The 21,472-nt window shown below is 38.5% G+C and overlaps 3 protein-coding genes across 5 annotated transcripts; all 3 read right to left on the bottom strand.

The window, feature by feature from the left end:
* Positions 1-297: 297 nt before the first annotated feature.
* Positions 298-7,115, bottom strand: LOC112186814 (ABC transporter G family member 24). Its single transcript, XM_024325341.2, has 14 exons — positions 6,750-7,115; positions 6,395-6,471; positions 5,843-6,115; positions 5,576-5,639; positions 5,334-5,480; positions 5,118-5,152; positions 4,901-4,974; positions 3,742-4,607; positions 3,041-3,337; positions 2,318-2,812; positions 1,706-1,854; positions 1,178-1,467; positions 946-1,079; positions 298-845 (listed from the first exon to the last, which is right to left on the bottom strand). The coding sequence occupies exons 1-14, from the start codon at positions 7,028-7,030 to the stop codon at positions 692-694; spliced, it is 3,336 nt and encodes a 1,111-aa protein (XP_024181109.1). The 5' UTR covers positions 7,031-7,115; the 3' UTR covers positions 298-691.
* Positions 7,116-8,687: 1,572 nt separating this feature from the next.
* LOC112186816 (hexokinase-1) lies at positions 8,688-13,901 on the bottom strand. The gene is made up of 9 exons (XM_024325347.2): positions 13,542-13,901; positions 12,816-12,966; positions 12,555-12,737; positions 10,666-10,740; positions 10,388-10,543; positions 10,107-10,205; positions 9,882-10,012; positions 9,641-9,722; positions 8,688-9,369 (listed from the first exon to the last, which is right to left on the bottom strand). The coding sequence occupies exons 1-9, from the start codon at positions 13,808-13,810 to the stop codon at positions 9,022-9,024; spliced, it is 1,494 nt and encodes a 497-aa protein (XP_024181115.1). The 5' UTR covers positions 13,811-13,901; the 3' UTR covers positions 8,688-9,021.
* A 1,610-nt stretch (positions 13,902-15,511) lies between these two features.
* LOC112186815 (nuclear poly(A) polymerase 4) lies at positions 15,512-21,171 on the bottom strand. 3 transcript variants are annotated; one of them, XM_024325345.2, is made up of 12 exons: positions 20,712-21,171; positions 20,544-20,621; positions 19,529-19,636; positions 19,389-19,451; positions 19,138-19,299; positions 18,378-18,491; positions 18,231-18,293; positions 17,808-18,137; positions 17,545-17,709; positions 16,633-17,409; positions 16,196-16,272; positions 15,512-16,102 (listed from the first exon to the last, which is right to left on the bottom strand). In XM_024325345.2, the coding sequence occupies exons 1-12, from the start codon at positions 20,847-20,849 to the stop codon at positions 16,078-16,080; spliced, it is 2,100 nt and encodes a 699-aa protein (XP_024181113.1). In that variant the 5' UTR covers positions 20,850-21,171; the 3' UTR covers positions 15,512-16,077. The 3 variants fall into 3 exon arrangements, with proteins under 3 accessions (XP_024181113.1, XP_024181112.1, XP_024181111.1); XM_024325344.2 differs by having other exon boundaries at positions 15,512-16,105; XM_024325343.2 differs by lacking the exons at positions 15,512-16,102; positions 16,196-16,272 and having other exon boundaries at positions 16,279-17,409.
* Positions 21,172-21,472: the final 301 nt, after the last annotated feature.

Consider the following 21,472-nt stretch of genomic DNA (forward strand, 5'->3'; position numbering starts at 1 on the left):
AGTTAGACACATAGGCTATTTCTATTGGTTATCTTTTCCTATAAATAGGAAACCAGCCTACACTCTTCCGTACCAATTCTCCCTACTTTCTCTGCTCTTTTTCTCTCTTTAGTTTTCTCTCTCTAAAACTTCGGCGGATCAAAATTTTAGACTCGCAACTCCGATTTAAAAAGCTATGGATTCATCTTGATGACCTCTTTCATATGACCGATGAAGTCTCTATTTTTCTCTCTATGTGACAAAGGGAGAGGGAAAAATTGTCCAAAAAAAAAAAACAATAAAAAAACTTAACTGGGTATTAGGGTAAAAAATATGTAATTTATTGGGTAAGTAGACAATCTTATAAGATGTAAATGGAGTTAAAGTAGCTAAAATTTGAGTAAATGGATATTTTCCCTAAAAAAGTCATTTATTTTCAAACTTCCGAAATTTGTAATAAAAAGCTTCGATGTCCGAAAAACTTCACGAAATTTACTGCGGACTCGTTCCGACGCATACTTTATTATTGAATTCTCAAATTGGACATTCTCATTCAAGAAATTTCCGAAGAATATGTCCCAAGCTCAATTTCCGAACCATTTTACTACTTGCCTCTGTTGTTTGGGAACTTGAGGGCAATATGAACCTTTAAGCACTTCTTCACAAGTTTGTACAGAACTTGGTCTTCTGCTGATTGCTGATCTCTGAAATCTCACTTCTGAAAGATCAGCATACAAAAGAATGCGATCACACGACTAACTAAACCAGTGATGATCAAGACAGTTATACAAAGATTCCAATCATGAAGATCATAGCCACTTTTCAAAAGCGTCCCGCAACGAGTTATTAGCCATACCCCTGAGTAGCTGTAACATATAGGAAATAGTTCAGTGATTGGGATCAGAAAAACTCACCAATCATAGTTCATTAATGTTGCAACCACTTGTTCAGAGAAGTTATGACTACCTTTCAGCATTTGCAATCACAAATGCCTCCAAAGCCCACTTAGGATAGCATAAATTGGCCAAAATCTTTAGAATTTCACTATCCTGAGGCTGTGTTGCTGTAAGAGTCAAAACAACAGGAAGAAGGACTGATAACTGCAAGAATAGCAGCTTCTTAGTAAAAAAAAACTGATGGAATGTGAAAAATGAATGTTCAGATGACATTCTTTAAATGCTGCGTTTCTAGTGCTTACCAGTTGGGCTGCACCTTGGTCAAAGAAGATTGCTAATGCATAGGCTATACCAGTTACGCAGTACACAAGGCAGAGTAGAACAATGTAATTATCCGCTAAGCTAGATCTTGGGTCGGTGAAAAAGTAGAACATGGACAGATACACCAAAGGTTTGATCACTGTATTAAAATGATCAACTGTATCCTTAGCGAGAAAATAAGCCAAGCTGCTCATTCCGGATGCAGCTTCTCTCCAATAGTGTAATCTGTCCAGAGAAAACGATCTCAAAGCCGCAATTTTGCACAGTAGAGCTGAAAATCGGGAAAAAGATTAATGGTAAGGATCTGCAAACTTTAAGCATATGCACAATGGAAGTAAAATATGCATTGGCTATCGTATTGATTTATCAAAGCTGAAATTGACTTTTATATAGCAAGTGGGCATCGTTTAGGCCTTGTATATACTTACTATGTTAATGTGCAAAAACAACACCTTAAGTATCAATCACTTGAGTCTAGATATAAAGAAAACAAAACTAATTGTACTTACAAACTGCGATAACGGTATATGTGTAACCAAGTGCTCCAAAATTACGGTCGCTCACTTTAGCAAGTGATCCTAAGCAGGCTCCAGCAAGTAATAAAATCAGATAATCCACTGCTTGTATTCGAGCTTCTCGAAGTCTCTGCTTACTGACTCTGACATGAGATGAATGCATGTATCAAATAGTTGTAAACTAAGATATGAAATATGTAAGCATATGCACCTATTGTTCTTCTTTTGCATCTCCTTCCCCACGGCAGAACCCCATAAATATAGAGCACACAAGATATGACATGTTTTTAAGACATTATGTAAAAGAATGGTCTCAGAAAAGGACATATTGCATAGATGATGAAACTGCGCGCTAAAGTGACATGAGTGCACCTCACCCTTCATTTGGTCTCGGTTATGACTGACAAAAAAGAAGAAGCCAGCTTTCAAGTTATTTTATCTCTAAACGAACTTTTCATATCATAATCAACTACCTACAGGTATTGCTGAAAACACTTGAAATGCATGGCACTGTATGGATGTTTTGCATTGGTATTTAAGTACAGCGCACAATTATTTGAAAACCAGAATGTGATGACAAGCACATGAAAACATTGATAAATGTACCTGCCGAGGAAGTATCTGTATTGCTGAAGTACTCCTGGAGTTCTACGGTTTGATAAATCATTGGATTTCAAGAAATTGAGCCATATTGAATCACAATGCAATTCCATATTAGTTTTTATGTATTTCCATAGACTTGCTGAAGAAGATGGTTCCTCCAGTTCAGCAGCAGCAATATTTGTTTCATCAATTGAATTTCCACCGGTTGAGGACAATGCAAGTCCAGCAGTACCATGCAACATATCAGGGGGTACTGAGTACCCCTTATGAAGCATCCATCTTATAGGAAGCTCTCTATAGTTTACACTTGAGCTGCGTTCTGTTGTTACTATTCCCTCCAAAATGTCAATAAAGTAGTCCGGAGGATTGATCCGGTCTGGGACATTGATCCCAAGGCCTGCAAAGTATTCTTCAACTTTCTCCGCTGATCCATGATAGACAGTAAGGCCTCCTTTTGCCAGGAGTACCAGATCATCAAACATCTTGAATAATGCATAACTGGAGCAGAAATTTTTGCATTAATGAATGTCAGAGAGTAATAATCCAAAGAAAGAAAGAACACACAGGAGAATCTAAGATAAGTTCTAGCTAGAACATTATTTCTTTTACCAAACATTTTGCAATAAAGCTTGCTTGGCACACTCAAGGATTCACTCACGACCAAAAAAAAGAAAGAAAAAGAACCATGGAAATTCAAATTTTAAAGAACCTTGGAATATAAGGTACCTAGGTTGGTGAACCACCATGCAAATGTTTACCCCTTCAAGAGCTTCCCATCTAAGTGCTCTAAGAAGTAGCTGAGAAGAGGCACTGTCTAACCCTGATGTGGGTTCATCCAAAATCAAAAGTGAAGGTTCCGTAACCATTTCCACGCCAACATTCACACGTTTCCTCTGTCCTCCAGAAATTCCTCGCTTCTCTAGAGTTCCAACCAAGGAATTGCGTACTGTCTGAAGGCCCAAGGACTCGATAACTCTTTCAGTCACTAGGAATTCATCTGCTTTTGATAAGTCTGCTGACAATCTTCAAAATTCAGAAGTGCATCATTGAAAAGTAACACCAGCGAGGCAGTAACTGCAACTACATTGTCTAAAACTAACCATCTTTTCATTCAGGCGATGGACACAGGTAAAACTAATTCAACCAGGAGAAATTCAAAATCTGAAAACTTTGTTATGTTGAAACTCTTCCTGCTTCTAGGGGATATTAGCTATGTTTTAGTAAATTTTAAACTTGCATTCTAGAACATAATTCAGGATAACCACTAGCATAATATCACCGTAAAACCAAATTAACAACATTTTGATTGATTATCTGGGGTTCATGCGTTTGCTTCACCGCTTCATAGTGAACTTTGTAGTGAGCAGGTTGGTGATAATAAAATGTACTACTGGAGTGAAATCTGCAAAGAACAGAATGTGGCATACCTGCACTTTGCACTGAACCACAAATTCTCTTCCACTGTCAAGTTTCCGTGCACAATATCATCTTGCGGCACAAAACCTAGGATTCTTTTATACGAATGGATTGATTCATTCTTTCCATTTATAAGAATTAGACCAGTCACCTTGCATCCAATTGCTTTTCCAGCTAGAGCAGAAATAAATGTTGTTTTTCCAGCACCTGACGGACCCATGACTGCAGTAATGCAGCCAGGCTTTATTTTACCAGTTACACATCTCAGTATATGTTTATTTGGCGCTTTCAAAGTAAGTGCAAGGTCTTTAAAATAAATCTCCATCAGAGGCCTTTTCCTTGTCTGAATATTATTGGCCATTTTAACCACCCCAGGTAAGGTAAGGTCCTTGTAGTCTTGCTGCAGAGCCTTCTCTTTCTCAAGTTGAGTATAAGCATACTTGAATATCTGGTCATGAGTACGTGTTAATTTTCCTCTTGACACATTTCCTACAATTGTATCCTCAGGTCCAAATATAAAACCTTCGAAACTCTCTGGATTGTCTTCCGTGTCGCTTATCTGGATGAGCTCACTAGACTCCTCTTGCTTTCCTTTAGATGCCATAGATGAGAACAAAGCAGCAGAGAATGCACTTGGATGCAGAGGTGCACCTGGGATGTCCTTTTTTCGAGAAAACTTGGGTGATAAATGAGCTGGCAATCCACTTGCAAAATTCTTAGCAGCGTCTGTAGCAGACTTCCATCTTTGGCTTGACATTGCTATCTTACTTGCATATTTTGCTGCCGCCTCCCGGGATTTGGCCAGTGTCCTGTTCCTAGTGGTGAGAACTTGGTCGGAAAAATTGTAAACAATAAGTAGAAGAGTACTTAGAGCTGCCTGCATAAGAAAATGAATAGGATAAAGTTCATTTTATATTTTGGTTCTTGATAGTACGTGCCAACTGCGCACCAGTCATAAGAATGCTTCCTCAAGCACACTACATAATTAGGTTTTCTGCAAGATAATGTAGATGGGATGCCAAAAGAAAGTATGGAACAGCATTTCCGAATACTTTCTCTCTGGAATATATCATATAGGAACTTCTGTTAGGATGAGCATAGTGAGCCTCACTTAAACCAATCATGTAGGACTATGTCTGCTGATATTATTCCATAACGCAGAGAACTTACAATAAGCATTATTCCGTATACATAACTGCTTTGACTTGGAGTGCTTTGATTACATGAAGTCAGCCTAAAACAGCCTGTGGCGTAAATTAATCAAAGGTCAGCTGGTTGCACAGAAAGACAGAAGTCCAAATTCCAGGTGTGATCATTAATAAAGGTACACCGCAATCAGGAACAGGATACAATGTTTATTTGGAAGCTGAAACAAAATGAAACTTACGTTTCTCAGAGGTAGAACCCATCTTGCAGTAGTGTCTGCAATTGCATTGAAAAATGATTTAATACATAACAAGGAAATTGATTCAAAAATCAAAAACACAAATCTCATATTCCTAGTCCAAATTTTTTTTGTCAAATCAGAATAATAACAGGAGACAATCAACTAAACAGCAAGCGAGTTTGATAAACAAAGTAGGGATCTGACTAAACATCTTACCCACTACTACAAGGAATTTTTTTAACAGTTGTTGGACAATATGATCCAACTGGACAGAATACTTCACTAGTAGTACCAACATCAGCCCATATGTTTGCTCCTCCACAGGTATGGTTTGGTTTCCCTGGAGGTAGTTGGTATTTGTATCTGCAATAACACACTAATTAATGTATCGTTTTTACACATTAAAGGCTGTTGAACACAACAGATACAATGATCGGTAAAGCTAGATCTGAACTTACGGTTCACAAACACCAGTCGTTTTGTCCAGTGTTGCCAGGGGACAATAAGAACCCGATGGACAAGCTTCATGAACAGGATTTCAATTGAGAGAAAGTAAAGGAAAATCCATCAAGGAAACACAGTTACATTTTAGAGAGAGGGATGGTAATCATCAACACCGCAATTATAAGCTAATTCCAATCCTTAAAAAAAAAAATATATATATATATATATATATATATATATATAAAGTAAAAAAAGAAGCACTGAGGACTTCAGCTACTTACGTATTATGCAAGTAAGACCGTGTGGACAGAAGAAACCGTCACAACAAGGCTGGCAGTTGTGAGTTCTTGCAAGAATGCTGTCTGCATTTTGAAGGTCAACATGCTGATTCTGGCCACTGCTACAAGCCCATCCAGGCTCACACCCCGAAATCCATGAGGTAAAATTACAATTTTTGTTAGGCTTCAAGTAATTTTCTCTCTCAGATTTTTCAAATAAACTTTCAAAGTAGAATTTCATCTCTGCTGCTGTACACAAACGCTGTGTAATATCTCCTGTTGAACCGTAAAACCACCAGGAAAGAGATGTTATAACTTATAACAAGCTCAAATTCACAACTAGATTGCTAGGTAGTCCAGGAGGAATGACTGTTACCACAGATAAATATTTCAACCGGTGTAAGGGCCATAAACTGAAGCATGGAAACATCTATCTATATTCGATTTGCAAAGATACAAAACCTTTTGCTTACAATTTTGAATACCATCCCTACCTTACTTGCGAACCAAACAAAGCAAACATCCACTGCTTTTCTAAATCAAAACTATTTGTACCTTTCGTCTTTTGAATGCATGAAATTAAGAAATCCAGATTCGACGAAAAGTTAAATGCCTGGTTCCAATCAGCTTCCCTGAAACAGCGAATTGGGCATCAAAATCAAACTAAATCTACAAAACCCTCAAACAGTCTAATAGCCTTAGTAACTCTAACAAAGAAAAAGTATGGACAAGTGCGTTGTTGTAAAGCATGACAATGGAACCTAGGACCAAGTAAACTCTGGAAATAAAGCATAAATTGAATTGAGTTGACTTGTCACACTCACTGGGCCATTATATAAGTCAGCATTCTCTTGTTTTGTTTCATGTCAAACGTACGTACAGAGAAGTAACTAACTAAATGAAAGCTTACGGGTCTTTAACACAGAAGCTGGAATGGTTGCTAAGATCCCGACTGAGAATTGCTGTGGCATTGGAGATGCGGCCATACACAATCTGTGTGATGAGTGGGAGAACAGTAGGGTCGTCAATTTGGTCAAAGTCGTATAAGTCTTGTCCCTGCACAAAGTGAAGCCAATGTGCCAAGATCAAAGCCAAAATAGCCAGTAAGTGAGACAAATGTGCAGGAGGCTTTGAGAGCAGTGAATGAGGCGGCCTTTGTGTAGGGTTGATGTCACAGGCTGCTGACACCATATTTAGGGTTTGATGACATTTGAAGCTTGCGATTTGTTAGAAGAGGGAAGTTCAATGCCAAAGGGGATAAAAATCTTTCATTAGGTCAATCCAAATCAACAAAGGCAAGTTTTCAGACCACAAAAAAGTTCGGAAACCCCACAATGCTATTCCGTAATAAAAGTGCTAACAGGAAAAGTGAATTCCGTAAGGAACAAGTAATAATATTTGCGCCCTATAAATAGAGAGTACTGGCTAGAGGTTTAGGGCTCCAGAAAATTAGGTCCGACAGAGATCATCAAAGTCTTTCAAATACAAGGCAGTCGATCGCCATTCATCAACAAGATCATATAACACACACACATATGGATCTAATATCCGAGCTGCCGGAACTCCCTAAAGGAGAAAATCCTCTTTACCTTGTCAACAAAACATGCATCCTGTCTGAGCTTCTCATCCAGGCAATAGCACAGCGTATGGAACTCTGGATGGAACTCACTACCAGTTACTCATTTCAAATTTAGAGGACTCAACTTTCATGGATGATTTGTTCAGAAGCAGACTCGCTAAACATGAAGGTCAGAAAAAATCGTTCGGTTCTCACTAGCTGGTAGATCCAGTCGTCAAGAAGATGACAGACTCTGGTGTTGAGTGTTGACCACTGGATGAAGATGGTCACCCAATATTACGTGACAGAGTTAAAGCTGTCTATGGGACAAAATTCAGTTTACAAATTTCCTCCTTCTACTTTTGATGTTGGGTCATTGGTTCTACTGATCGAGCTTAACATATTGTATTTTGGACCAACGTAATTCAAAAGGATACAGTCTCCTGTTACCTAAAACAGCTCAGATTCTGGTGGGTCAATTTGAATGGGCTATTCAGGGAGCTCCTTTCTAGATGCCCCTCGCGGGAGAGTTTGGATTTGATACACTGTGAAAACATGCAACATGTTGAACTTTGTGATATTCCAAATCTCAAGAATGTTGTGGTCTGCCATTTAGATACTGATGTACCTCACACCTTCAAGATTGAGCGAGGCACCCAATCTTGAATCTCTTGTTTATCAGGAGAGGGAAAGGCCATTGGACCTTGAAGCAGTCTGTTGCAGAAATATAAGGGGTTATGGGGGAAGGCTGTTTCTCTAGCTTGATAGATTTCCACCAGCGGCCGGATGGTGAAAAAGTAGGCACCGGATCACAAGGACCGGAGTTTGACAACTGTGATAGCTAGTTTGAGACGCTGTCTTTGATGTTACTGAAAAAATCCAGATTACCTTTGCAGTTTGTTCTTGCTTACAAGGTTCATCCAGGAGGTGAACATAACAGTTGTGAAGTGCTTGATATGAATTCTATAATTTTAGGAATGGCATGTCATTGTAACCGAAAATTACGAAGGTCTAATATCGCTTGATTTTTCTTGTGTGCAATTATGAGAATTTGAGACTTGAATGCAATGTCACATCTTGGATTCAATGCCATGACTTGTGTTTCATCGGTGATTGTCTCATCCATCACTACTCGTTATTCTTCCATGAGAAAGAAATAAACTTGCTCCGAGTACAAAGAGGGGCAGTTGAGTGCCTAGAACATGAGAAACTCATATATAGCTCGAACATGTATGATTTTAACTCAAGGAGCATTTGCATGCTTTTACTGCTTTGATCACAAGGATGTAGTAGTCCGAGGAAAGGAAGCATCTCAATACTTGTATTATTTTGGACATATAAATATGGAATTACGTAAGGGAAAAATGGTAATTAGCAGGCCGAAGCAGTATAGCATTGGCCGCTTACAGGTCCTGCTTTTATACAATCAATTCAACTCTTTTACTTTCTGCAAAGCCACAAGCTAAAACTCACCAAAAAACAACAACATTCCTAAGGTGAAAATGGGCAGAGCGGAAAAGTGCGGGAATAAGATGAAAAATGGGAGGTTCTAGTTGGAACAGAAACAAAGTCCCAAAACTTTAAAATTTTCTTTAGTAAAGCACTCTAATTTCCTGAGAAAAACTCAGGACTCATCAACTCCGAGGTATTGTGAGTGAGAAGCAGCAATAAGGGCAGCTCCAATTCCGGAACCATCATTAGAGTGCTCAATAACAATAGATGCGCCAACATCCTCTCCGAGCAATTCTCTTAGGGTATTTTCCATGCACTTACTATATTCAGTGTAGTGCTCAAACAATCCACCATCCAAAGCTACCACTGTCTTCTGTTTTTCCCCATCCCTGTGCACATCTCTTCCCAGCTTTTTCAGAACCCCCAAGATTCCAGCAGCAGCAAGGCGAGCCCCACGTGTAGCAACAATATTGCAGAGCTCAACAATAAGTTTCCTTACTTTAAGAGAAGTATTTGATATCTGAAATAGAACAAAAGATTCAAAAACTTTAAATCTAAAGAGACTTAATAGAGGAGTTTGGTCAACAACATTTACAAGTCACTCATGCAGACACAAGAGAATATCAGCGGCAAAATTCAACCTCAACAGTACACCAAATACAAATTGCTATAAGTTCACTGAATATTACACATTTAAGAAGTAAGACATATAAATGATCCAAATATTAAATATGGTTATGTGAAAGCAATTTAATAAGGTTCAACACCAATCAACCTAAAATATTAGATACCTCGAATACATTCTTCAATATGTCTCGTACAACTTTAAGATCGTAGGAAGTATCATGATGCATTGCAGACATATCAGGCGTCCTGTGTGATTCACATCTCACAAATTAAGCACTGCACAAAAACAAAAACCCAAATGCAGGAAATCTAAACAATATAAAGGAAGTTAAATCTGAAGAGAAACTATATGCATAAAACAGCAACATATGCAACAAAGAGTACATAATAGGCTCAAGCGATAACCTCAAAATGAATGGAACTTTTAATTTTGGTGGAACAGTTTCATCAAAGATGGAAGCCTCTTCAGCAATCCTGTAAAGAGCCCGGCGGACAATTTCTCCCAAATACATTCCCGAAATTATCTTCTCAAAAATCTGGAAGACTCGAGATATTAATATACATGCATTCTCAAGTTTTATCAGAAGATAGAAGCTAAAGCAAACTCAAGAAGTATAAAAGTACAATCACCTGATCACCCGGATTTAAACTTTCAGTGTCCAATGAATGATCATATTCTGTTAATGGAAGATGTGCAGATCTGAAGTTGCCCCACTCCATGTTGATAACCTAAAGTCCATAGACAAGAATTTGATAATATTCACTTTACCAAGTAAAATTGCATGTTACTAATATAACGGTACCACCCTAATGCTACGATAGAAAAATAAAAAAGAAAGATATTAAGAAACTTTACACCAAATTACAGAATATGAGTTTGATTAGTCCAAGGGCGTGAAGGAACTACTAACCATGTCTCCAGATTTAGGTAGAAGACCATGCCATTTTGGAATAGCCTGTGCACGTTCCACATATGCTGCATTTGTCCCAGTACCTAAAATCACAGCTGCAACAACATCGTTATTGTTGTACCTGCCTCCAGCCAATGTTCCAACTGTATCATTAACCTGGTGGAAGAAAGTATCATTAACACCAAACTTTGATATAAAAATAATATGAAAACGCCAAAGACATAAAACTATTCACAGGAACAACATGAAGGTGCACAAAATCATCAAATAGAGCTTACCAGAGCGGACACGCGCATATCAAGCCCTTGTTTTTCAATGGCTTTACTCAATTCAGCCACAACATCTTGGCCAACCTATTCATCAAGCAGTTAAAGTCAATTAAGGTGGAGATAAGGGTAAACAAAGAGGTTTCATGTTTTTAGAGAATCTTTATAGATGATGAAAATGGTGAGAAGTTGCGCTAACTAAGATTGTCGAGAAACAAAAAGAGAACTTCACAATTTCTGGTGTTTGAGGATGATTAGGCCCAGTGGCGGATCCAGGAATCAAACCTTGGGAGGGCTTGGATTCTTAACAAATTTTTTTTTTTGTGCTTGCATTGGAATACACCAATTCAACCAATTTGCAATACATATCCAAGGAGCTTTTCGGGAAGAAGAAGAAGATTAAAACTCTAGAAGGCTGGAATTGAAGACTTTTTTAGTTTTTGAAAGAAGAAGACTTGCGATTAAAACTGTAGAAGAGGAGAGATGTCTGCGTCGACCTCAGACCTAGGCGGCTCCAAATCTACGAACTGCCAAGTCGAAGTCGAAGTCATTCCATCAGGTGGGCTTGAGAAAGCGAAACATCAATTAAAAAAAAAAAAAAAGGAACCATCTGCATTGTTTTCTTATTTAGCCCAGAAAGTTCGGTAGGGCTTGAGCCCTACCAAAACCTGTCTAGATCCGCCCCTGATTAGGCCACTATATTACAGAAATTCACCCAATTGAATTACCCTACAGGCTCACTCAACTCTGTCCCACGACTATTAGCACAGAAGTGAAATAGCTGTTGGTTATCAGGGTGACATGAAACGAAAAGATATTATGTTGGTGATGGATCTCAGACCAAAAAAAGACACCAAAGGAACTGCTGACATATCAGACCAAAAAACATAATGTCCAAACTGTAGTATATGTCTCAGACGCCAAAACTGTGTAAAACTCAAAGTATGCACCAAAAAAGAAAGTATCTCATTAAAATTTAAAAGGGGAATAAAAATATATATTCACACACACACACACACACACAGAAGGATGTGCTTTGGGTGCTTTAAAACCTGCTAAAAAGCAATTATCAGATGAAACTACTCTTAAAGAGCAATTTCTCAAAACAATACATGAAAAGGAATTTTGATGAAGGATTTCTCTTTGGTCTTCCTTTTACTATTGAAGTGGAAAAGTACACAGAGAAACAAATACGGGGAAGTATACACAAGATCAGAAGAAAAGACCAAGGGTGGACTTTAAAGTTATGAAAACTGATCTAATTGCATCACTAGGAGTATCAGACATCTGTACAGATTGTTTTTCTTCAGCGTACAGAGGAGATGTAAGACCTAGAGAGGGAAGAACAAAAGTTGAACTCCCACTATGGGTGTATGGTTCATACTGTACCACTAGAGTTTTGAGCCCCCACAGTGTAATTTATCAGAATCTGGCCAGCACACGGTTGTAATTCAAATCAATTCCATTTCTGATGGACCATATATAACCCAAGGTTTATGACCAGAAACCATAATGAAAACTTTTTGATTTACCAGAATATTTATGACAAACTAAAAATGAGTATTTATGAGATTCTGGTTTAGGCCGTGGAAATTAAGATCAGTGTGTCGGTATTTGATCACAAGGATGGACCTAATAGCTAATTCATGCATCCTGGAATTGTAAGATATTGATTCTCTAGTCAGAATAGAATGATTTTTCAGTCACATATGACAATTATTTACAACAGAAATGGACCTGGCATAATCATATCTACTTGATAGGACTATATGCATTCACTTTTTTTTTTCTGTTGCTTCTTTTTTTTTTTTTGGTGAATTCTTTTAACAAAGGAGAATATTAAACTAAGGGAAAACAGATATTAGAGAATATAAAAGGAGCAAAGGTAATGAGGACTGAACTGTATCATCTATAGAGAAGCCTTTCGTCCACTTAATTAGGGACCCAGAATTAATTGATGTTTGCTGCACAGGGAATGAGAAGGTAAAACCTAGTTCTCTCTGCCTGCCAGGAGGGAGTTGATATTCTGGACCTTCTTTACCAACAAATTTAGTAAGTTCTGATGCAATGAAGTCAAACAGCCCCTGAAATCACAATCACCTTTTAGACTTCCTTCCGTAAACCCTGAATTATAATGGTATTGTTAGTGACTAATAACTTACTTCTGTAGTCCCAACCATCAGATTTTCTGGAATTGCCACCTCTGTGAATTCTTGATTAATAAGTCCACGATCCTTCCCCCCCAATTGAACCCGCAGCACACGGAAGTTTGTTCCTCCAAGGTCCAACGCATAAAACAACCCTTTCTCATTCCTGATGTATGCATAACAGAAGATAGATATTCAGTTTCAGCGTATCTCAAGGACAATCATTCAACCAAAGTCAGAGGAAAACGAAAGGTAATACTTTATGCATTTAGTGTAAATGACAATCCGACTGCAGAGAAGTTCAACAATGGCATGTATCTGTTCATTCTCAATAGACAATGTCAAATTGGATTGCCTATTCCTCCCACCGGAACATTTTATACAGCAAGATTCCTCTCATCAAGACTAATCCCGGAAAGATCAACAAGAGGAACAAATAAATCCACACAGTTTTAAAAGACCCTCAAGGCAATTGCATGAGAATTCATCCCATCCAATAACAAAGAACAAAACTTCATATAGACAAAGACCATCAAACAGAGTGTACACATTTGCATCTCCAGTCTAACAAATCACAAACAATTGGATCAAGAACTGATCTTTCAATCCAAACACGAACACCCACATCGAAACAGATCAAAATATCTCAAACAAACCACATTCCCACATCGAAGATCAAGACCAATGCGATCCAATACATATACACATTGCCAACTAAAAAGGCTCGATTCAAGTATATACCCATTGGGGAGATTATCCACGTAGCTGATGATCATCTTGAGCTTGCTTCCACCCTCGGAGGCGAGACCGGCGTGCATCTCGACAGTCATGGCGTCGGCCACCTGTCTCAGCTTGGCAATGGGGGTCCCACATTTCTCCTCCAGCTCCTTGACGATGGCCGTAGCTTTGGACCAATGGCCGGAGCACCGCATGCGCTGACGGACCACCAGAGCCGCCGCCACGGTCACCACCGCAGCGCCGCAGATGATCACGACCGCCTTCTTCCCCATGATGATTTTGATGGTTGGGAGTTGTTCGTTCGTGGAGAATGAGGAATGGTGAGAGAATGAAATTCGAGGTTTGTTTGGTTGGGAAATATAAGTGGCAATTTCAGCAACTTTTAACGGCTCGGTTCGGGACTTTCCACATTTGGAATTTCAGAGGCAAATTCTTTTTTTTTTTCTTTTCTCTTTTGCCTTTTTTTTATTTACCGAAGATCAACCTACCTAGTTTTACACACTCGTATAAAAAAAAAAAGCACCAATTAATAGACCGTACATTTGGATGAGAGGATTTGGACGAGAGTTTTTAGCGTGGATTCCAATGTGTTCTTTGTTTTTAGTCAAAAGTTACATGCTCAAACTTGAGGTAAAAGCAACGAATCCCTTTCAAAGAAAGAAACTACCTACACTAAGAGAAATTTTTCTATGGTCCCGGAGGGGAAGGAGAGATGATGTGGACAAATTAGGATTGCCCGTCACATATGCCAGGTGGAATGACGAGAGCATAGAAAAATTTCTCTATATGAATGGAAAATAAATTTCATAATTTAATTTTCAGTAATGTTCCAAACACCCATATGGAAATTCCAAAACCTATTACATTTCATATCGGTTTGGAAAGGAAAATAAATCATTTTCCTATTTTGACATTCCTGCCAACCAAACGGGGCCTAGGAGTAATTGCACAAGTCAATTTGATTGCAGACAATCAAAGTAACGATTTGAAAATCAGAAAAACCAAAACCAAGCTTTCCAAGTGAAGAAATAACTGCACAAGTCAATTTGATTGCAAATAAACCCAAGACAACCTCTTACCGAAAAGATCAATGCTCCAGTAGAGTTGTACTCGTGATATCTACATTTCACTTTCTTTTTTTTGTAGTCCCCTCCTCAACAGATCATGGCTCATTGACATCACATTTCATGTCCTCATTTTGGTAAGGAAGTTATGTTGTCCTCTTTACCTTGACACCCATACTTTAGAAGGTCTCTAGTCACGTTCCTGGACCAACATACATGTTCGACCCGTAAATAATAAATCATCCCAGGGAAAAGGTTAGAAAGGCAAAGTATTTTGGCACTTCCTATTCATTGAATGTACATATAGCAAATATTACGCGACTATTCCATTGATCTAAACAGCCTCATACAAGATCTCTTTGTCCTGAATTACCCAAAGGATTCTCATCTTCCTTAATAATAAAGAAATTTCCACATGAAAAATTTAGTCGAGTTCTAGAGTAATCTTACATTGCATTCTTTCTTTTCGAAATTACTCTGTACAAATCACATTTGCCAACGTTATTATTTCATTGGCACGAGAAACTCTTGCTCACTCAACCTAAACCACTGATTTTGGCACTAATCAAAGCTCGAAAAAAACCAGTGTAGCACAAAGTCCCCAACAATTTGGTTCGGGGCATTTGATTGTCATAAAGGAGTTTGGCATTTGATGGCTGACAAATGAGCAACGCATGCAACATCAATGGAATTCTTTTTGCCACCGACCAAATCATACATACATCAATTAAAAAGGTTACCAGGATTTCTTTTAAGCGTTTGTTAATTTTGAAAGTAACAAATGGAATGCATTGCTCTGGGGATAACATTTATAAAGCAATGAACTCCTGATAAAAATTCCAACCTATTCAATCAAATATTAAAGCTGTAGAGCACAACCAAGTAGTGACAGAGGGAAGAAAAAGAAGATGAAGATGTTCAATATTACCATTACATAGCATATAATGTACAAAGATGTCATGAGGATATAAACCCTCAGCAGTACCGCACTCACCCTCAAACATAAACCTAACCAGCCTACTACATTAAGAACAATACAGAGCCAGACACTCCACTTATAAAAAGAAGACACTATGGGGATTTTCTTTTTTCTTTTTGTTCCCTTTTTTTTTTTTTTTTTTTTGGGGTTTTATCCTGGATCTGGGGATTATCAAAGTCCACCAGATGACGAAAAGTTAAAAACCTACAACTGTCTGCAGAAGTTGATCAAGTTCTGAATTAGTTGTTTAGAGAGTATCCAGAGCGACTTTTAGGCATATCAGAATAATTCAAAAGCCGTAAAAAATTATACAAGCCATCGTCCTCAGTTTGAAGTGCTTGATTTGAATGCGCAAGGTTGGATAGACGAGCATGCCTGAAAAAGAATGAAATGAAAGCCAGCAATAGAAAAAACACTTACCCGAGCTGCTGGCTTTCTTCCTTTCTCACTGAAGTCCCGATAATTTCACAGCCAAATTTACATAGGACTAACTTGCTCAGGCCATTGAGGTTAAACCCAACCTGCTATAAGTCGCACCAAAAGGAGAAGCATAAAAATAATCAATACATTAAAAGTATCAAGGAAAGTATATTTAGAAGTTACAAAATACATGCCTCATCACTGCTTTCTGCACACCTTCCGATCTTACTCCCTCACTAGGATTAAGTATCATCCCAAATGCAGCATTCAACTTCACAATAAAAAGCGGGGGAAAAAAAAAACAAAAGAAGGAAATTAGGTAGAATGGTCACTGCAGAGTATCTCCAGCATATAAAGATGTCAAAGAAACTAAGTGCAGATTGTATTCCCAAATGTCCAATGTTTTAATACATGCAGCACAAGTGAGGACTCAAACACAGATCCAGTCAGGACTTGCATTATTGATAATAGATACCTCAGATGTTGCCATTGTATGCATTGGTGCATTTGGTCATATAATTTCTGAGTTAAGAGTAAAGAAATCTGAATAGCAAAGATATTGCAATAGAAGGCAAGTAAATAATGAACAAGAATCAAAAGCAGTCAAAGTAAAGGAACTTAAATCCAAAACCTCTAATCCTTCTTGTGATCCACTTTGCACAAGGTTGCCATTTTCGCCTCCGTTAACTGAAAGAGATTCGGAGTCTGCCTCACATAAAGAAGCAGTGTTACTCCCAATACTGCTTCCTTCAACACTTTTAGTATTCCCCTCACAGCTACCAGTCATTGATCCAAATCCAGCATCTTCACTACTGCTCATGCTTGCAACACTTGTAACAACACTGGAATTGGTCGCATCTCCAGGCTCCAGTTCACCGGACAACGTTTTTTTATTTGAATCAACTACCTCCAAACTAAAGCATTTATCAAAAGTCTCTGGAGATGCACTTCCTGCTCTGTGAGTCATAATTTCAGGAGATATTGAATCCTGGGGCTGAGGGCTATTAGATAGTCGTTTCGGTGGCGAACCCCCACCAAGATCATTCTTCCTCTTCAGGAGTCTCTCACCAGAACCCGTCGGACTAACTTCATTATTATGCTGCAGGGCCACAGCTCTAGATGGTCTCGGTCGTTTACAACCATCAGGAAACACATAAGAAGGAAGTTGCCTTCTTCGAACGTGAGAAACATAAATTTCCATCCCAGGTTTCCAAAAATTGTACATCTCAATGGACTGCTTGAACTCATCAACAGTCCCTCGTATATCGAACTGCTGACCCTGAACCTTTTCACCTTGTTTCCTCTGCAAACCCATAAAGAAAGCACTATGTGCACACTGTTTGGTCGTATCCACATACTCATGAGGATATGGGTGACATTGTAACATCTCCAAAGTATCCCGCTCAATCTGCAAATGTAAACAGACAACAGAGCTTCTCAAATGCATCCTACTACACAAAATAGATTTTTTATTATTTTTTATTTTTTATTTTAGGAAAATGAAAACCAAACTACTGAAACATATATAGTTTGTTCTCATTACCATTAGAGTCAGTTGCCTCAACCGAGATTCCACCCAGCCTTTCCAAGCACGCAGATCATCAGCATCAACTGCAACGATGTCGACCTGGAGATAGTTCTTGTAGCTTTCAAAGAACAAATATGGTTCAAACAGAGCACACCACCTAGCTTTATTCAGCTCTATTTCCTGGTTTTAGCAAACGAAAAGGGAAGTGACCATTAGTCAATTACAAAGAAGTACACTTACATCTATAAGAATGGAGGGAAGACAGAACAAGTACAAACCTCAGAAATCTTGTTTCCCTGCTGAAACTGCTCCATCATGACACGGAGGGTACTTTTAGAAACATTGTAGCTAGAGTTCATACAAGGGTATGCAGGAGTTATAATTGGCATATGATGAGTACGGTCGCGAGGATTTTTGCGTGGGTCCCAAACATTAAAACCAAGTTCATCCTCTTCAATAGCACATAACATGACAGGATTTGGCCATCGCCACTGTGTGTAGACTCTAAAAAATCGAGAAACCAGCATGCTAGGAACTGCATTAGGATAAAGTTGACACACTCGGGCAACGAGGAGAGCCCAGTTCACACCACCAAGAAATCCAGTAACCTAAACATAAATCAGTTCATCAAATATTGAAAGTCAGCCTAAATGTAAAATACTACAATAGGTCAAAAGTTTCTCGAGTGAGAAGGTACTCACATTGGAATAAACACCACGCCTTTTCGCCCAAAACTTCAAGCATCGGAGTGTTGTACAGAAATGCTAAAACAAATATAGGTCATTTAGCAAACAAAATAACGCAGGCAATTGAAGACAAACTAAACATATGCAGAGGAGTCGGTCTACCTCAACATTTGGAACAAGCTTAAGAATTTGATCAGCAACCCTGCAGCCATTAAGACTTCGAACAGTAGGCTCATCGATGTTGTACAACAGAGATACATCAGAAATGTCCAGGTCCTGTTTATTACTCAAAGCAATTAAGCAAAATGATGGACAAACATAATAGAAAATAAGAGCTCACAGCTGCATAAAAACATGCGAACTAACAAGATTTCCTCAAGCAAGTGACAAGTTGCAAACAAGAATAAGCAGCAAACTTGTAATGTAGGAGCACGATTTTCATGTGATTACTGAAGGGAGATAGGTCACAAGAACTGATTGACCAAGCTCATAACTAATAGCAACGTACATAAGAGACATGAAATGAAGGCAAATAATTTAATGGATAGAAATTTAGCCTTCATGATTAACTCTTAGAATACAAATGCAGCTGGGACAGATACTAATTTTTATCCCCATCCATATCTCCACACGCACATATATATACCTACCTTTATACTTTTGCAAATATAAAATTTGAACCCTTCCTCTCTTTTTTTTCTTTTTATTTATTTCTTCCTCCTTTTTTTTCCTCCTTACTTTTCTTCATTTTTACTTTAGTCTACCATTAGAAATGCCAGGTTATTTGGAAAGAGATCATTTCAAGACTGGAAAGCAATAAGGTCCCCAGCCCAATCCGCAAACCAATTATACATTTTATACTATTTATTAGTTTTTAGATCTTGTTTATAGTTACAGTTAAAGGGAAGAGCTCAGCACTTACTTCTGGTACAACCAACAGAGAAACACTTGCATAAAGGAGGTCGATTGATATTCCATCAAACTTAAACCTCATTACGGGAACATGGGCATCTGGAACTGGTTGCAGTTCAGTCACTTCTTCCATTTCAGCCAGAATGTTGTGCAATACAAAGAAGAAGTCTTCCTGAAGATAACCAAAGAGTATTGAGCAGATATATACTGAACAATTGCAAGATAATTACTGTAAGAGATATGCCTGCATTCAGTATTTACCTCACGGTTGACATAAGATGGCCCAACACACAATGTGTCTATGTCAGCCCCAGGACCATGTACCTACAAAAGAAGCAACCGTAAGTGTATGCCTAGATAGAAGAGAAAACCATACAGCAAACAAGAGGAAGCAAACTTACCCCAAGCCTATAGGAACCAAATGTAAAAATAAGAGCATTAGCATCCTGAACCATTTGATCTGTGTATCCTCTCAACTGAGTAAGTTGCTTTACCCAATCCTTAACAATCTACAATCACAAGATAGAATAGAAAAATACAATAATGAATCAGCAAAGGAGATAAAAGACTCGGATTTTTCAAGTATACAGCAGATATCTGAATTTACCAGCAATCATAAAAACAAAAATAAGATTATAGTTCTAGAACTGAATCATAATGTGCAAGGCACACACAGACTTGAACCACAGAGCTCAAAAATGCACCAAAACAAGATCTAGGAGACACCTTCAAATAAGCACATCCCATTCTACTATACATTCAAGCATCACAAGTTAGCTATTAGTACATGAATCTTGTGGTCTATTATACCTTGTCTCGGCTTATAAATTTACATAGGCTTTACGTCATGTTCAATGAGCCATTTAACCCCAAGAATATAGATTTCATCCCTCCTTACCAATTTAATTGTCAAATTCCTAGTCTAACAGCTACCAGAAAAACCAGAATTTCACTTATACTTCTCAAAGATTGCATATAATGCAAAACAAATTATTAAAGAAAACGCATCCTTCTTCATTGAAAGACTATATTAGGCATAACATGGGCGGCACCTCACCCACAAAATCAAGTCAAAATTGAAAAAACTAACCAAGATGTAAGAGCGGCACCTAATCCACAAAATCTAGTCACAATTAAAACAAAATAACCAAGAAAAATCAATAGCATCCACTACTTAAAAGTCTATGCAAACTAGGGAGAAACATAATTGCATTACTAATAATGGCTTCTGCTAAAAATTTAATAAGCATACTGCAATCTTTCCGGATAAAATCAAGCCCATCCTAAACTAAAAGAATAGCTCTATCGACTCGACATCAAATGATATTACTATAGCTCAATAGAACCTGTAACTCCAGAACTAGAACTAAAACCAGCCTGAATAGCACACAAGCAGCTTAATCAATCGACACTCACCTGCCCAATTCGGTGAAGAACCTCCTCTCTCTTGGCAGCTTCCCCCTTGCTTTCGTAAAGCCCGGCTTCAACCAAAAGCTTCAAAAATCCATAAACCCAATTATCAGAAACCATAAAAGGAATCAAACCTAAACAATCTTTCCAAAGAAAAATTTCGAAAGCACAAACCTTCTCCAACTCTAAAGTTCTCAGAGTATCGGCTTCAGTAGGCCCGGCCGTCGAAATCGGCTTTGTGACCCCGAATTGCTTTGCCGACACGGCCTGCGGCGGCGGCGGCGAAGCACTCAATCCGTCTGAGCTCACCATCTCAGCATCCCAAAGCGATAATCGAAAGAAAAATCTGTCCTTGGATTCAAACAAACAAGAATTCGCAGAAACCCTAGGATTAGGTAAAGGTAGAAGATTTGGGAAAGCCCGAATTACTTTTCCGAGAAGGAATTGGAGATTCCAAGGACATCAGGACTCCGAAACGAAATAGAATTTGGGGAATTGGGAGATCGGACGGGAGCGGAGAAAACCCAAACGATCAAACCCTAAAACGCGTCGGGGATCCAGAGAGAGAGAGAGAGAGAGAGAGAGAGGGACGGAGGTGAAATCTCGGTGGGGGTCGTTTTGATATTTTGGTTTCTTTTGGTTTTATCTTTGATTTTGGTGTGTTTTGTACTGCAGGTGTTTTAACGGTGTTAAGTGTTACGGTACGCGTTTTTGGTAAAGAAAGCTTTAACGTATTCTTTAGGCCTGTGACACGTGGAGACGCAGGGATGCTGCGCCACTAAATACAATGTATGTGTCGGTAAGTATAATTCAATTCTCTCCTATCATGGAAAGTAGCCTGACATTGTGTAAAACGAAGAAAAGTAAGATAAAAAGAGGTGGTGACTGAAGGTGGCGTGACGGTGGCGGTGCGACCATGCAAGGGGGCTAGTGCG

Source organism: Rosa chinensis, chromosome 2 (assembly GCF_002994745.2).
Source record: "Rosa chinensis cultivar Old Blush chromosome 2, RchiOBHm-V2, whole genome shotgun sequence".
NCBI lineage: Eukaryota > Viridiplantae > Streptophyta > Magnoliopsida > Rosales > Rosaceae > Rosa > Rosa chinensis.